Source organism: Perognathus longimembris, chromosome 3 (assembly GCF_023159225.1).
Source record: "Perognathus longimembris pacificus isolate PPM17 chromosome 3, ASM2315922v1, whole genome shotgun sequence".
Taxonomy (NCBI): domain Eukaryota; kingdom Metazoa; phylum Chordata; class Mammalia; order Rodentia; family Heteromyidae; genus Perognathus; species Perognathus longimembris.
Genome location: NC_063163.1, coordinates 44721127 through 44737618, shown reverse-complemented (window position 1 = coordinate 44737618; position 16492 = coordinate 44721127). Strand labels below are relative to the sequence as shown.

The 16492-nt window shown below is 38.1% G+C and overlaps 1 protein-coding gene across 1 annotated transcript; it reads left to right on the top strand.

Moving 5' to 3' along the window:
• The first annotated feature begins 97 nt into the window (after positions 1-97).
• On the top strand, positions 98-14988 carry Spryd7 (SPRY domain containing 7). Its single transcript, XM_048341417.1, has 5 exons — positions 98-268; positions 5356-5472; positions 7127-7293; positions 11163-11265; positions 13036-14988. Exons 1-5 carry the CDS (start codon positions 163-165, stop codon positions 13131-13133), a joined length of 591 nt encoding a protein of 196 aa, XP_048197374.1. The 5' UTR covers positions 98-162; the 3' UTR covers positions 13134-14988.
• The last annotated feature ends 1504 nt before the right edge of the window (positions 14989-16492 follow it).

Below are 16492 nucleotides of genomic sequence, written 5' to 3'. Positions count from 1 at the left end.
CCTGGGCCTGAGTTGCGCCTCCCAGCCCTGGGCGTCGCTGTTCCGGCCTCGGAGCCTCCTTGTCAGCGCGGGCGCTCGGGAGGGGGCGGGAGGCGGGGCGGAGCGGTGGGGGGCGTCGTCGCTGCAACCTACGGTCGGCCGAAGATCGGTGGTCCAGGAGCTATGGCCGCGTCTGTTTTCTGCTGCCTGCGGTGCTGCCGGGACGGCGGGACCGGCCACATCCCCCTGAAGGAGATGCCGGCCGTGCAGCTGGACACGCAGCACATGGGTAAGGGCCTCCCTTCCCCACCCCCACCCCCCTTCACCCAGATCCAACGGCCCTCCGGGGCCCGGCTCGGCGGGCCAGGGGCCGGGCGAAGGATCCGGAGGATCCCGCGCCGCGAGGCGGCGCCTCCCAGACACCCGGTGGTCTCGCTGGCGGACTCCACCCGGGCCGGGTTCGGGAGCGGGGGTGTGGATCTCCCGGTGTCCCGGGAGCTGCTTCTTCCCGACGTTCCCGGTGAGGGGAGCAGGGCGACCTCCAGCCGTGCGCTCCTGCACCGGCACCGGAGCGCCCCGATCCGCACCCACGCGTGTTCTGAAGGCTTTGGGGTCTTGCCTCTAGACTGTCAGGTTGTTTCTCCGCAGCCGTATCGTACAGAGGTGGAAGCATGTTTTATTGGAAATAATTTCCTCCCACCTCGCCAAGTCAAAACAAGGTAGATTGCAGAAGCCCCAAGTTGTACCTCCAGTCAGACCATTCCATTTCCACCCAGCCCCTCCCACTGCCGCACTCCTTAGTCACTGTCATTTCATCTGACTGGCCTCTGCCCAGTAGGTCAGGCTGTTGCAAAATGAAACAAGAGCTTTGGTGCCTTGCATCCATTGTTTTTCAGCTAATGACAAATGGCCAGTTTCTCATCCAACAACATTCTTTCTCTCCCCTTTATAGTTTCTCTTACCACGATTATTATTTCTCTTTTTAGACTTTTCCCCTATAATTTGGTGCTTCTGGAATATGCCCCTAGCAGGAGAGATTTCCCGATAGCATTATTTCAGTCAAAGTACTGGCTTTTGTCAATTATTTTATAAGTGTATTTTGCCAATTATTTTATAAGTGTCCCTTGGCATTTTTTTCCCTCATGCATTTTGCATTCTTTAAATCACAGTGAGCTGAAATAACACAGGTAATTCTTGACATTTATAACAATACTCTCTTCTGCCCAGATTTTTTTTCCTGTAATTCTGGAAACACTATGTCCATTATAAATTTCTGTGGCTCATACTAAACTAGAGGTGATTATTAATACCTTGTACTTTAGTATTTACAATACTTTTGGTTTTAAGGTTTCCCAAGTGTAGTATTTAATAGGATATGCACATAAGTAAATGCATAAAGAACATATTTTTACATTTAAAGATGGATACATTTTGTATCCATGATCACTTATAGACAGTGGATACTCAGATTCTGTAGTTTTCCTCAGAAAACATTTCTATTTCAAGAACTGGAGGTGTAGCTTAAGTGGTAGTGCATCAGCCTTGAGCAAAAAAGCCAGAAAGATTTGCAAGGCTATATACAATACATACATACATACATACATACATACATACATACATACATACATACATACATACATAAGTTCCTCATTCAGTGAGCTGATATTTATCGAGTGACTACATGGTGGTAGGAATGCACAACGTGCTGGGTCTACAGTAAATGACAATTCTGTATAACTTATGGAGCATTTGAGCAGCCTTAGCTCTTCTTCCTATCTCTGCTATCAGACTCCTGCATCCCTGAACTCAGCTCGGTAGACTGTTCTTTTTCCATGATCTCTCTTCTCAAGGAAAAGTAAATATTGTACTCACATTTCTCCAGTGCCTTTCAGGTCCTAATTTTCTTCCTGCCTGGGAATTTTTTTTAACTAATTCTTTCTTCCTTCCTTCCTTCCTGAATGGTGCCCAGGGATGTGCCCGGCAGGAAGCAAGCCCCTATCTCAAAATAACCAACAATAACAACTTTAAAAGGAGTTATGGGGTTGGAAGCATGGCTCAGTTGGTGGAGTGCAAGCCAGTGAGTGAAAGTAAAAGCATCAATACCAAGTTTGAGCCCTAGTCTTAGAAAAAAAAAAAATGAGGGTGGAGGCATGGGTTAGCAGTAGGAGCAAACTGGCCTTGCCTAACCCCAATTGTCAAACCCCACTTTCATAAACACACGTGTGTATGCACACACACATTATACAAATCACATAGATCCACATAGAGTATCTTTGTAATTCATAAGGACAAATGAAACAAGCTTAAAGAGACTCAATAATGATTTGCAAACACCCAGAATATTATTTGAATATATTCACCTTTCTGTATAAAACACCTTGCTCCCTAACAGAAATCTTTGGAGATACTATTGAAGTAAGAGGATAATAACATGCCCACCAGTTGTTTCTGTAATTACAACTCACAGAGCAGACTGTATTATAGTGAAAATCTTCTGATATTTCTATTATTTCAGTACCTTAGGATGAAATCCAAGATAATAAGTTACCTGTTATAGAAGTTGGTTTTGTTTGTATGGCAGAACATAGACTCATTAAAAAAAGAAAATGACATTTATTTGCATAATCCTTGGGAATGTGTTTTGCTAAAGGGCTTTTGGTGTTAAGTAGTAAAAACAACTCAGAACTGTTTAACTAATGAAGGAAATGTATTAGTCCATTTACCTGAAAAAATACAAAAGCAGCACTGGCTTTAGGGAAGAATCGGTGTTGCCAAGAACACAGTTTCTGTTCATTGATTTCCTCTATCTTCTGCTTGTTCCTGAAGGGTAGCCTCTGGGATCACTTGAGGGAAGTTTCCTGGGCTGTAGTCATCCTCATTCAAAATTCAATAAAAATGAGAGTGCCTTTATCCTATGGCTCTCTGAAAAGTCCTGAGACTCTCAGATTGTTGTTTGTTAGGTCATATAACTGTTCACCCAATCACTGTAGCCAAGAAATGTGAATCTACTGACTAATTTAATCCAGGTCAAAGGCTATACCTTTAAAGCCCAAGATTGAGGCAGCTTCCTTGGAACTTTTTGATCTCCAGAGGGAAAGAAGGTCCAGAAACCACAAAGTGCTTTGCACAACTTAGTCACTCATTTCGTTCTTGGTTATTTGCTGAGCATCTGCAAGATGTCAACCCCTACAGGGTTTTAGCCATTACAGAAGATTCTCTCCAGTTGGAACTACAGGTATGCAAAGTAGCCAGATGTAAATTATTTCCCAGAATTTGTGTTTAAATATGTTTAATTAGAAAAAATGGATGCTAATGATTTTAATATCATAAAATAAGTTCTAAAGTTTACCTTATGAGAGAGTATCTCTTAAGACATTTTAGAACTATGACATATCTGATATCTTTTGCATTTCTCTTATGTATTTGTCACAAATAATTTTTGGTTTAAATATCAATTGAACCTTTTTTTTTCTATTCTAATTTTATATGTCCTCCTCTAGAGGAGTCCCACATAGTTCCAATATGCATATCTGCTCAGCTTGTAGACCTCTTTTTTACCAGGAAGGAGGTATATTGGCCACAGGCTCTGAGGGTCATATGCCTGTTATTAAAGGTTACTTTTTGTTTGGTGCCAGTGGCTCTTTTTTCTTCGGTTAACCAGCAAAAAGCAGGAAGTAGAAGTATGATTCAAATCCCAGTACTGTCTCTCCCCCCCCCCCAAACAAAGGATATTTCTTACAAATTAGAATTGTGTTTAAAAAATACATATTCTGATATGTTATTTTTCCTAAGATTCAGAAATGCATTAATATCGTGGTCACCTGTGAAGAAACATTTTTTCTTGCTGTCTACAAATGCTGTTTGAGTTACAAAATGGTCTTCTGTATAAAGTCCATTTAGTGATGTTAAAACCTTGTTTATAGATGGGTTTGGTGGCACACATCTGTAATTCCAATTTCATGGGAAGCTGAGGTATGAAAACTATAATTTGAGGGCAAGCAAAGAAACAAAGAAAATCTTTTTTTTTTTTCTTTTTTTTTTTTTTTGCCAGTCCTGGGCCTTGAGCTCAGGGCCTGAGCACTGTCCCTGGCTTCTCTTTGCTCAAGGCCAGCACTCTGCCACTTGAGCCAGAGCGCCTCTTCTGTTTTCTATATATGTGGTGCTGGGGAATTGAACCCAGTGCTTCATGATGCGAGTTAAGCACTCTTGCCACTAGGCTGTTCCCAGCCCAAGAAAACCATTATTTGCATATTGTTCATGTGGTTGACAGTAATTCTGTTAAACTTTTTTTTTGTGTGTGGGGCGGGGCTTGTCCTGGGTCTTGAACTCAGAGTCTGGGTGATAGTGCTCTAACCACTTGAGCCACAACTCTACTTATGACTTTTGGGGGGTTATTTCCCCCTTGAGACTATGAACCACAATTCTCAGATGTCAGCCTCCTGAGTAGCTACCTAGTATGAACCACTGGTGCCCGGCTTCTGTTAAATATTTTTTAACTCTTCCTAAACCAAGACCCAAAAATAAGCATTTTCAGTGTCGGCTCCTTGCACAAGGAAAGATGTGTATCCTCCTTATTAATGGCTAATGCACTAGCACAGTGCATGTATGTACACAGGCAGCTGGTTCTTAGGACATTGTTTGTACTCATCTGGAAAGAGGTGATAATTGTTGGGATTAGAAGCATTCTCAGTTGGTAGAGTGCTAGCCAGTGAGTGAAAAGAGCAAGTACCAAGTTCAAGTTCCAGTCTTGGACCTAAAAAACAGAATTGTATCAGCTTACTAAAACTTTTTTTTAACTATTTATGGCTATTTAAATTAAAATATTTATTCAGTCATCAAATTTGTTTATTGGTTAAAAATTAAAGGAGTTACTCTTTTTACATGTGTTTAAAATATTCAGTATAGTGAGGCTAATTCAGTTCAGTTTATTTGAAATACCTTTGTTAAACAAGATTCATAGCTACAAATATATAAAATATTCTCTAAAATCAGTAAATTGAACACTTAAAATATTTATCAATATGTCTGTACTGCAAAGTACTTATAATATCCTTATAACCTCCTTTTTTTTTTTTTTTTGCCAGTCCTGGGCTTAGACTCAGGGCCTGAGCACTGTCCCTGGCTTCTTTTTGCTCAAGGCTAGCACTCTGCCACTTGAGTCACAGCGCCACTTCTGGCTGTTTTCTATATATATGATGCTGGGGAACCAAACCCAAGGCTTCATGTATACAAGGCAAGCACTCTTGCCACTAGGCCATACTCCCAGCCTAACCTCCTTATTTTTATGGACTAAAAGTTAGAAATGAGCAAACGAAACCCTAAATGTTAAAAATGAAAATATAAAACTTAATTTGGTGTCTGCTTCTTTTTTTTTAGGAACAGATGTTGTCATTGTAAAAAATGGAAGAAGAATATGTGGAACAGGAGGTTGTTTAGCTAGTGCACCTTTACATCAAAACAAAAGCTACTTCGAATTCAAAATCCAGTCCACAGGTTAGTATTAGAATGGTACTTTGCCATCAACCTTCTTAGTTGTTCTAAATATTAAGAGTAATTTGGGGCTGGAGGCATAGCTCAAATGGTAGAGTAACTGCCTAATAAGTATGAGGCCTTGAGTTTAATCTATACCAGAGAGAGACAGGGACAGAAAAAGAGAAAGAAAATGGGAGAGAAGTAGGGAGGGAGGGAAGAAGGAAGAAAGGAGAGAGGAAGAGAGAAAGAGAATAATTTAATATATATGAAAAAACTAAAAGACTCAGGGTAATTTTTTAAAAAGTCAGAAATTTACTCATAAGTCCTTGATCTTCCTGTCATGTATGAGTGGATTCACTTTTTTCTCCCACAAAATTTAGATTACAGTTCTGTCTACGATGTTACTGTACTGTAAAATTATTATTGTCACTTCCTAATCACTCATAGTTATGTACTTTGGGAGAATGAAGTATAGGAGCAAGTTATTTTGGAGGCCAAGCAGAGAAGTCTACACATACAACTTTCCTATGGTCTCAGTCAGTCCAGAAAAATCAGTTTAGTAGCAAGGTGATCTTCAAATCTTCTTACGTAAGTAGATCCTGATTTTAATAAAAACTGAGAAGGAAGCAATTTGAGATAAAATCAAATAGCTTAGAAGGAGCTGCTTGGAGGATATGCATCAGTGTTAGCCTCGTATGTACAAAGCCTGGTCAGAGAGGAGAAGGAGGGAAGGAGAGAGAGAGGAAGAATATTAATAGCTGCTTGTTTCAGCTTAGACCAAAAGGCTTTAAACCCACTAACTTTAAGGATTAGGTAAGAAAACAATTTTATATCCTTAATTTTCTTTTCTGTCCATAGCATGCATTATTTCTCACTTGTTATAAAATTTAAAACTAATGGTAGTAATCTCTGACTTCTCAAAGATAAAGCTTGAAAGAACTGCAGAGCACTTAAATTTAGTGGTGTTGCTGCCATGGTGGTCATGGTGGGGGTAGGGGCAGGGGTAGTGGGAGTCAAACCCAGGCCTGTGTGTGTTGGGCAAGTGCTCTACCACAGAGGTACGAGGTGCCTCTGTACATCCTGGCTCTGGCAAAAGAAATCTGAATAAACAGGAAACATTTTGAATAGTAAGACAAGTCTATGGTATTGAATTTTTAAAAAATAGGATAGATTAAAAAAAGATGTGGGAATTTAAAGATTTTTTAAAAAATTATACTGTGATCTTCTCTTTGAAAATACGAAGAACAGTTTTTTTAATTAGTCAGTTTTTTTCCTCAAAAAAATAAAAACCTTCAAATTGCTAAGTATCTTTCAATCTTCTAAAAAGAAATAATGAAAAAATAGCTAGAATTTTTTTTAACAGTGTGTGTGTTTTATGTACCCTTTTAGAACAGTTTAAGTACTCAGCCCAGGATATCTTAGCTAAGTTATTATTTAAACCTCAATAATACAATTGCAGAGCCCGCTGTGCTCCTGGGAAAACATCTGTGGAAAACATCATGTACTTTGCAATGTACTTTTAAAATATTTTTTAAAAAGATGAACAGAGTAACAGTTTAGTGATAACATGGTACTTCTTATTTATAAAAAAAAAAGTTTATATTCCCTTTAGAAATAACTCCATTATATGTATAGGCTACAGATTTGGAGGACATTTAAGCTATTGTATTTTCAGGAATCTGGGGTATTGGTGTTGCAACTCAGAAGGTTAACCTGAATCAGATTCCCCTTGGCCGGGATGCACACAGTCTGGTGATAAGAAACGACGGAGCCCTGTACCACAACAATGAAGAGAAAAACAGACTGCCAGCAAACAGCCTTCCTCAGGAGGGAGATGTGGTGGTGAGTCTCCTGGCACTGTTGCTGTCCGCTGTACCCGTGGTTTTGCCTTGGAGTTTCTAGTTTGTCTCCCAAAACTCCCAGGATTGAATCAGATGAGATAGTACAGTTTCCAGAGAGCACCATTGCCTCACCTCTGACCTGTCCCTATAGAACTGGGGACAGCCCAGGACATCAAGGAGAGCTTTTATCTGCATACAGGAGGATGGTGATATAAATTCACTCCCAAGTAATAATTTCTACATTACATCACATCTGAGAAATCTTGACATAATTTTTTAAAGTTTCCTGACCTTATATTAGGAAATGCTATTCTTTTGTATTTTTTCTATTCTTACAGAAAATTTTCACATTTATTTGTTATGAACATCTATTAGAGAATTTTATCAGAAGTGTTGGTCTTAATCACATTTAATCTAATTAAATTTCCTCTATTTTTCCAAGTCTTCAAATAACTCGGGGAAAAACCTTAAGAGTTGATTGTAGAAAAGTAAGCCCTCTCTTTTATGTCTCTTTATCAACCACATGTTGAAAAATATAATCTGAAGCCCCTTTCCTGTTTTTCCAGACACTTTCTATTCCCATATTCCCCAAGAATCTTGTCCACAAGAACCAAGGCTATTAGCTAGTGATTGTGAACACAGTACTGGTGTTTCGCTTATCCAAGGCACCTTTGCGCACAGAACTTTACCTGGCTCAGTGAACAAATCCAAGGTATTAAATAAAGATACAGTATTTTAGGAAGACTGGGAAAATTACTAAATTTTAAGATTGTAAACTATGGTTTGATCTTTTCTCTATCACTTAAAAATATGAAGAACAGGGGGCTGGGGATATAGCCTAGTGGCAGGAGTGCCTGCCTCGGATACACGAGGCCCTAGGTTCGATTCCCCAGCACCACATATACAGAAAACGGCCAGAAGCGGCTCTGTGGCTCAAGTGGCAGAGTGCTAGCCTTGAACGGGAAGAAGCCAGGGACAGTGCTCAGGCCCTGAGTCCAAGGCCCAGGACTGGCCAAAAAAAAAAAAATGAAGAACAAGTAGCTTTTGATTATTTGATGTTTTTCTCCTGAATGGAGAAATAAACCACTTTGAAAAATCTGCTTCTCCCCGTCTTTTTTTTAATCAATGGCTTTATATTGTTGCCAGATGTCCATAACATGGACCAACCTATTAAATGGTAATATTTTTTGTTTGTTTGTTTGTTTGTTTGTTGTTTTTTTTGGCCAGTCCTGGGCCTTGGACTCAGGGCCTGAGCACTGTCCCTGGCTTCTTCCCGCTCAAGGCTAGCATTCTGCCACTTGAGCCACAGCGCCGCTTCTGGCCGTTTTCTGTATATGTGGTGCTGGGGGATCGAACCTAGGGCCTCGTGTATCCGAGGCAGGCACTCTTGCCACTAGGCTATATCCCCAGCCCCTAAATGGTAATATTTTTAAAGAAGATCTTGCAGTAAAGTTGTTTGTCAACCTATTTACACAAGAAGATGAAATTCAAGCATAAAAAAGGACAGTTAAAAAAATGTCTTTCTTTGTTGACATACTGAGCTTCTGTGTATTAATCACCTTTACCTTCATATCTCATCTCATTCATTGAGATGACTGATGCCACAAAATGATAGATTAAAAATTTTAGTCTGTCTACATTATTAGATTTTGAGATTTTGTGCCCATTTTGACAAAATATATGAGTTCAGAAAACTAAAATAGGCTGGGCACTGGTGGCTCATGCCTATAATCTTGGCTACTGAGATCTGAGGATCACAGGTCAAAGCCAACCCAGGCTGAAAACTTCACAAGACTCTTAGCCTCCAAGTAACCACAGAAAACTGGAAGTGGCGCTATGGCTCAAAGTGGTAGAATGCTAGCTAGCTTTGAGCAAAAGAGCTCAAGGACAATGCCCAGGCCCTGAGTTCAAGCCCCATGACTGACCAAAAAAAGAAAAAGAAAACTAAAATATTACCCTACCATATTAACTCACCTTTCTACTTCAAACACTTGTGAACAAATTGTCCCAAATTGTTGATAGTGTCATAGAAAAAGGAGATTAGATGACAAGACAAACAAAACATTCTTCAGTATCATTATGGCAGAATCAAACCCAGTCTCTAAATCATATAAAGGGACAAAATAGGTTAGAAAAACATTTGAACTAAATTCAACCTAGGGTTGTAGGGGTTCTTTCATCCTTCCTCATTTCTGTTTGGCTTTGAGCGTTTGCTCTTGTGCTAGGGACCTAGAAACTTTTCTTGCCTGCAATATGTTTATGTTGCTACTGCATGATGAAGGATGCCTGGATTGTAACCTGCTAGGTTTCTTACAGTCTCATAGAGAGAGAGGAATATACTTTCCTTATTATATAATTGTAATTTTGTTTTTCAAAAAATTACAGCTAACTACATTGTTTTAAAAAATTGCAGGCAGGCAAGGTTAGCTTTCTTACATTTAAGTAGATAAAATGAAAGCAAGGCAACCTATAAACTGTTTAACCCCACCTTTGGAAAATTTGAGATGTGTAAAGCGTTATTACCACATTGCCTTTTCTGGGCCTTGTTGTCTTACCTGGAGAAGAGAAGAAGGTGATCCAAGATCTTTTTTCTCCTAAAAACTTGCAAGTTGGTATAATTGATCCATATTCAGAAATTCTTGAAGTGGTTTGCTTCTTGGTATTCAATTGAAAGATAACTGGTGTCTGTTTTTCTAATGGGACTGAAAATCAAACTAGGATCTCATACATGCTAAGTGCATGTTCTATTTACCATTGACATGCATTCCTAGCCCCCATTGTCTATCCTTAGTTCTTCAAAGGAACTATCTCTTTAGGTCACCAGTAGTATCCAAAAGAGTGTCCCTTACCTAAAATGGTTGGAACCTGAAGTATTTCTGATTTCAGGGGGGTTGGGGAATGGCGGAGTATTTGTGTATTTGGGGGATGAGACCATGTTAAATATGAAATTCATTTAAGCTTCATTTATACCCTGTCCACGTAGCCTGAAGGTAATTTATACAATATTTTCATATGCCTGTGTTTTTACTATTACCCATCATATGAGGTCAGCTAGAAAATTGTCAAAAAGTCTCAGATTTTTGGAGCATTTAGATTTCAGATTAGGAATGCTCAATTTGTGTTGTAAAAAGTTTTAAAAGAGAGGTGGTATAGCATAATGATTGAAAGCATTTGCCTCTAATCTTGGCTACTCAGGAGGCTGAGATCTGAGATCCCAATTTGAAGCAAGCCTGGAAAGATAAAGCCTTGAGATTCTCATCTCCAGTTAATTAGCAAAAATCCAGAAGTAGAGGTGGAACTGAAGTGGTAGACCACCAGCCTTAAACAAAAGGCTAAGGAAAAGAATTCAAGCCCCAAAGAGAGGGTAGGTGGGGGTAGAGGGGGAAGGAAGAAGGAAAGAGAGAGAAGAATTTCTTGGAATAAGTTCCATAAAGACATTCCTTGCCAACTTAGAAGCAAGTAGCAAGCTCTGTTGGTAAAAATGACGTTGCTTCCCCTAGAAAGATCCAGTTCTGTAGAGGGTAGTGTTTTCCTTCATGCATTTAAAAGTATCCATGCAGTGCAGCACTGAAGTCTCTTAGTGTTCAAAGTATAAAAGTCAAGAATACCTAAATATATTACTAGGATTTAAGCTATATCTTTGTTATTTGACTTCTAATGTGAACTGTGGGGATTTAACCTGAACTTTTCCCTACATAAAATAGTCACTATTCAAATAGAATTCTTCCAGATTTTAAATCGTGTATTGAAAAGTGTTGGTTCCCTATGCTTAATTTTTATTTTTCCATGATTTCCAATCAGTAATTTCTGGCTATTCAGTTTTTTATGGAACATTTGTGTTTTTATCCTTTTAATTTTTTTCCTTCATAGGGTATTACATATGACCATGTAGAACTAAATGTGTATTTAAATGGAAAAAACATGCATTGTCCAGCATCAGGTATACGAGGGACAGTGTATCCAGTTGTGTATGGTAAGCTGAAATGTTTCTCATCTATTAGCAGATATATGTTAACTTTTGTTTGGCATATATGTGCGCGCGTGCGTGCACGCACACACACACATCTCCTCAGGGTGTCGGTTTGTAGTGCTGGTATCAAAACCAGGACCTCACACAAGCACTCTACCACCAAGCTACATTTCCAGCCCAAATATTTTTGAGACAGTATCTTAATATATAGACTAAGTTAGTCTTGAATTTACAATCTGCCTACCTTTGCCTCCCAGGTACTAGGATTCTAGGTGAGCACCAGTGTGACTGGCTCACCAGCCTAAATTTTAAAACTATCATACATTATTAATAACTTTTATCTAGAATGTACTCATTCTACGTTTTCTTTGCAGGATTAAGTAGAATACTTAGTCCCTGCATACTGAAAAAGTTTGCTAAACATAATTCCTATACTTAAATATGCAAATACCATATTCCATAGAGTCATATTTCATGTAATCTTATGTTCTATAAAGCTCTAGAAAACATTACTGAATTCTCAAAGCTGCTTCTGCCAGTTATTAAGGAAGAATTAGATGACCAAGAAATGTGACTATAAAGAATACTTTGGATTCAGGAATGGAAGTTGTATGTGGCTTGAATTTTTATTAGCTTTTTAAACTTATCTAAGCATTTACTCTCTTCTAAGGTGTATAATGATTTAGAATGGTTTCATACTGATTGCATTTGACACCATATGTACATGAGTGCTGTCACATGCAGAGGTTTGTCCCTAAGACTGCCTGGACTTTAATCCTAGCTACTTAGGAAGTTGAGATCTGAGGACCAAGGTTGAAAGCCAGCTCAGACTGGAAATTTCTTGAGCCTCTTTACTCCCAAAAAGCCAGAAATGGAACTATGATTCAAGTGGTAGACTGCTGGCCTTGAGCAAAAAAGCTCAGGGACAGCACCCAGCTCCTGAGTTCTATTCCTAGAACTGACAGATAGAGACATACACAAACACACACACAAGAATTAGTTTACTTAGGAGATGGCTTTGTCTCTCTTTATTATTTTCATTTTTATTGTAGAAAATTTCAGACATGTACAGAAGAGCATACTGTAATGCAGCCTCATGTATTCATCACTCAGCTTCATACCATCAACTTATAGCCATTCTCCGTTCCTCTGCCCCACCCCCCCACCCCCACCCCACCAACACTTTTGTTCTTTGCCTCTCCTCCTTGGGGGAAATGCCAGGCATTGTATCAGTTTGTTTGCAAATACTTTATTGCTTAAAAAAATTAAGACCTGTCTTTTTTTTTCACTGAGACAAGCTGAGTGAGCAGTACATAGGACTCCTGGAAATAGTTTTGCAACTTCCCACTAAACTACTCATTTTCCTAAATAATATTAATTTTATGAAACTAAGAAAACAGATAAGTAATAAAAAATTCAAATTATCCCTATTCAAACCATCTTGGTATAATTATTAATAATGTTGATATGTATTCTTTCAGTATTTTTGAGATTTAGCTTTCTATTTTGACTATTTTCACATGATAGATTTGTGATCTGCACAAGATGTTTTGGGGTTTTTTGGGGTTTTTTTTTGCCTATTAATGGTATTAGGAAAACAGTGTTATTTTTTATCTTTTTTTTTTCTGGTACTGGCATTGGAGCCCAGGGCCTCACACATGCTGAGCAAGTAATCTAATACTAAGCTATCTCCACAGCTTGAAAACAGTTCATCTTCCCGTTTTTTTTATTCAGATGCTTTTCTAACTTGTTTTCTCTTTTTCTGCCCTCTAGTTGATGACAGTGCAATTTTGGATTGTCAGTTCAGTGAATTTTATCATACTCCTCCACCGGGTTTCGAAAAAATACTGTTTGAACAGCAGATCTTCTGAATGTATTGTTTTTGAAACTTACTGTTCCAAGTGTTTTCCATTGAATAAAGCTTTACCTTACCTGTAAATGAAAATATATTCTTTAAAAAATGCTTGTTAATATTGTCAAAGAAACCAGTGTATTCAATGTACAACTCAGAAGTTTTCATTTGAAATACTATGCTTTATGATATGAAAATCAGCATTTGGGGCAATTTAATTCCTATTTGAATGTAACTACGAGTTTGGTTAACAGTATTACATGGTAACATGTACATCAATATTTAAAGGGAATCTTTCTTACATATAAAATGTTTGTTTTGATAGAGATGTAGAGTTGGGTTGTTTTTTATATCACTTTGAAATTGAGACCTCTAACTCTTATTTAAATCTGTAGCCCAATACTTTTTGTCTCCTTGTCCATTTTTATACACAGTATAACAAAACAACAAAATTTATTAGCAATCTCAGTTTGACCTTTTTACGATATTCATGTACCACTTTTATTAACATTTGAATTGCTTATTTCTTTGTGCTGTGTGGTTGCTTTTGATTTGATTTGTGAAAGGAGATAAGTGTCTTAGTCATTGTAAGAGCAAGTAGTGACTGATTGGTGATATAGTGTACTCTGGCAGACACTTAAAATAGTAAGATACTTTAAATTTAAACGAAATTATTCTTTGAAGGACTTCTATTTAATATGCATTTTCTATAGGAATAATAAAATAATAATAATTAAGGAATATTTATAACATATTATATATTCTTCCCATCTTGTTAGTTTACAGAGGAACTTTATTTTGCCTTTGACTATTTTAGAAGTTTGAGGATAAGCGAGTCCTCCTCATCACCCTGATATTGGTCCTCACCATTATCCTTTGGTTAAAACCCCACTCAACTGAACTGATCACATCTTCAGGTACCTTCAGATGTGCCTGCCACCATGCATAGCTTTCACTCCTTTTATCAGCAAATAGTACCTTACATTGACTAGAAAACATAGATGCTAGAATTGAGAGGTCTGGTGTGCAGTTCTGTTGCCTTATTTCCTCAAGGGAGCTCCTCAGTCCTGGACTCCCTGGCTTCCCCTCTGATAAACGGGACATTCATCCTGAACTGATCAGGTTCTATGCCTAGCCAATAAGGATAGTGTACATGTACCTTACTCATCGTAGGCACTGCAGTTTCCAAGTGGCAGGGGAGCAGTGTCTGCTGATGTGCCTCCGGCCAGCAGTGATGATGATGGCACCTCAGAACTTTTGAGATAATGGACAGTCAAGCCCCTGCCAGATCCCTGAATCAGAAAGGATGGGGACAGCACCAAGCCTCTGTGTTTGAACAAGCATTCAGGTAGACTTGATACCTACCCTAGTTTGAGAACTACTGTGACAGAGTGCTTCAGGAAGAATAACTGCTATATATTTTGTACAGATTTAATATACTATTTTTGCCCTGTAAGCTAGAGAATCCTGCATAATGCTTGGTTACTATTTTGATAGATAAAAATGCTATTGATTTGAAAACAGATATGCTTATGTAACATGTATATTGACATAAACCCCACATTTTACCTCTGAAGATCTGTGGAGTTTAGGTATATGTTATTTATGCATGTACATCAGACTGTCAGCAATTTTCATAAGAAACATGCCTCCATAGGGAAGTAAATTAAAACAGCTATTGTTCTCTGTCTATATAATGTTATCTACCTCTAAGTTTTGTTTTTACAAAACCAAACTTTATTATCATCACATTCTTTTCTGCTGTTTAATCATGAAGAGACATAGTGCTGAAAATAGTACACAAATTATGTCTATGGTTTGAAGTCTTAGATGTGTTTGAATCTGTAGGTAATAAATTCCTCTTGGGATGATAACATTGAGCTACTCTTCCTTCCAAAACTTACATTACCTTAGTCTAACCATGAGCAAATTCTAAAAAGATCATTGTACAAAGCACTTGGTAGTGTCCTTCAGTACTGTCAAGGAAGGGGCTACATCTGTAATCTCAGCTATTTGGGAGGAAATCAAGAAAATCTCCATTTGAAGACAGTCTGGATAAGACCCAATCTCAAAAAACAAGCCAGTGTTGATGATGCATGCTTGTAATCTTAGCTACAAGTAAAGTGCAGGTAGCAGGATCATGGTCTGAGGCTGTCTCTTGTGAAATCTGAGTGGAGATCTATCTGAAAAATAAAGTGAAAGGGTTGATGTGTGACCCCAATGGTAGAGCACTTACCTAGCAAGCATAATACCCTGAGTTCATATCCCAGTGCCACCAAAAAAAGAAACCTCAAGGTCAGATGAACTGCCACACTCCAGTGCAAGTGTAATGGAACATTGTGAGTCAATGTGGCCTATTTCCTGTATGAGACCATGGAACAGGAAAGGAACATGAAGCAGAAACAAAGGAAACCTAGATAAATCATGGACTTTGATTAATAATGTATCAATATTTACTCAATTATAATAAATGTAGTATACTTATATAAATGGTTAATAATAGGGAGGACATAAATGGAAACTATACAGTCCAACCTCCCCAAAAAGTATTTTCAAACACATAGCCAAGAAAAAATTAAAGTAGGCTAACAACATAGAGCAGTGTATACCCATAACTAACCTATTAGTGGCAGCTACCTATAAACATAGATGCGACATAAAGTGCTCTTGTGTTTTAACACAAACACCTACATCTATTCTTGGCCAGAGAGACATTGTCCACACTCTTGACTATTGTCCAATTATCCACACTAGTGTAGCCTTTGCATACAAAATAAATTATTTATTTTCTGTGTTACTAAGTGATGTCAGCATTAAAATTGATACAGTGTTTAAATGTGATAAAAATATGATTCGTCATTTACATATTAAAAACTATAAAAGCAGAATTTGGGATTTAGTTACCTTTGGCTAATCAGATAAGATTAGAACATGTTTTCAAATTTGATGGCAAATTATTATGAAATAATTTTAAAATGGTATAAAAATAGTAATTTGCTTTCCAAACCACTAACAGACAACTACATGATATTTTTGCTAACATTGCCTTATTTTATTTTTTTGGTACTGGAGATTGAATTCAGGGCCTTAGGCTTACTAGGCAAACACTAAGTATGAGATGAAGAATCTGTAATCCAACTGGGATTTTTCTGCATAGATAAAACCAAGTATGGTACTCAAAAATGGAATATCAAATTCTACTTATATCAATCTGCATTATTTATGCAACTTGGCAAGGAAATACTGTTGGGAGCTATTCACTAGTGGAAACATCATAGTAGAGTCAGTTAACTAATGTTCTATTTACTGAATCAGATAGGCAATTTCCTTCCAGTTGGCTCTCTTAAAATAACTAGGACCAAGTGTCAGATCTGATGT

What these genes read in the sequence shown, in the direction of transcription:
- Spryd7 (XM_048341417.1), top strand. Translation starts at nt 163, where the DNA reads ATGGCCGCGTCTGTTTTCTGCTGCCTGCGGTGCTGCCGGGACGGCGGG. An exon ending in CTCAGGAGGGAGATGTGGTG is followed by an intron (nt 7,294 to 11,162) that starts GTGAGTCTCCTG and finishes TTTCCTTCATAG; the next exon opens with GGTATTACATATGACCATGT. An exon ending in AGTGTATCCAGTTGTGTATG is followed by an intron (nt 11,266 to 13,035) that starts GTAAGCTGAAAT and finishes TCTGCCCTCTAG; the next exon opens with TTGATGACAGTGCAATTTTG.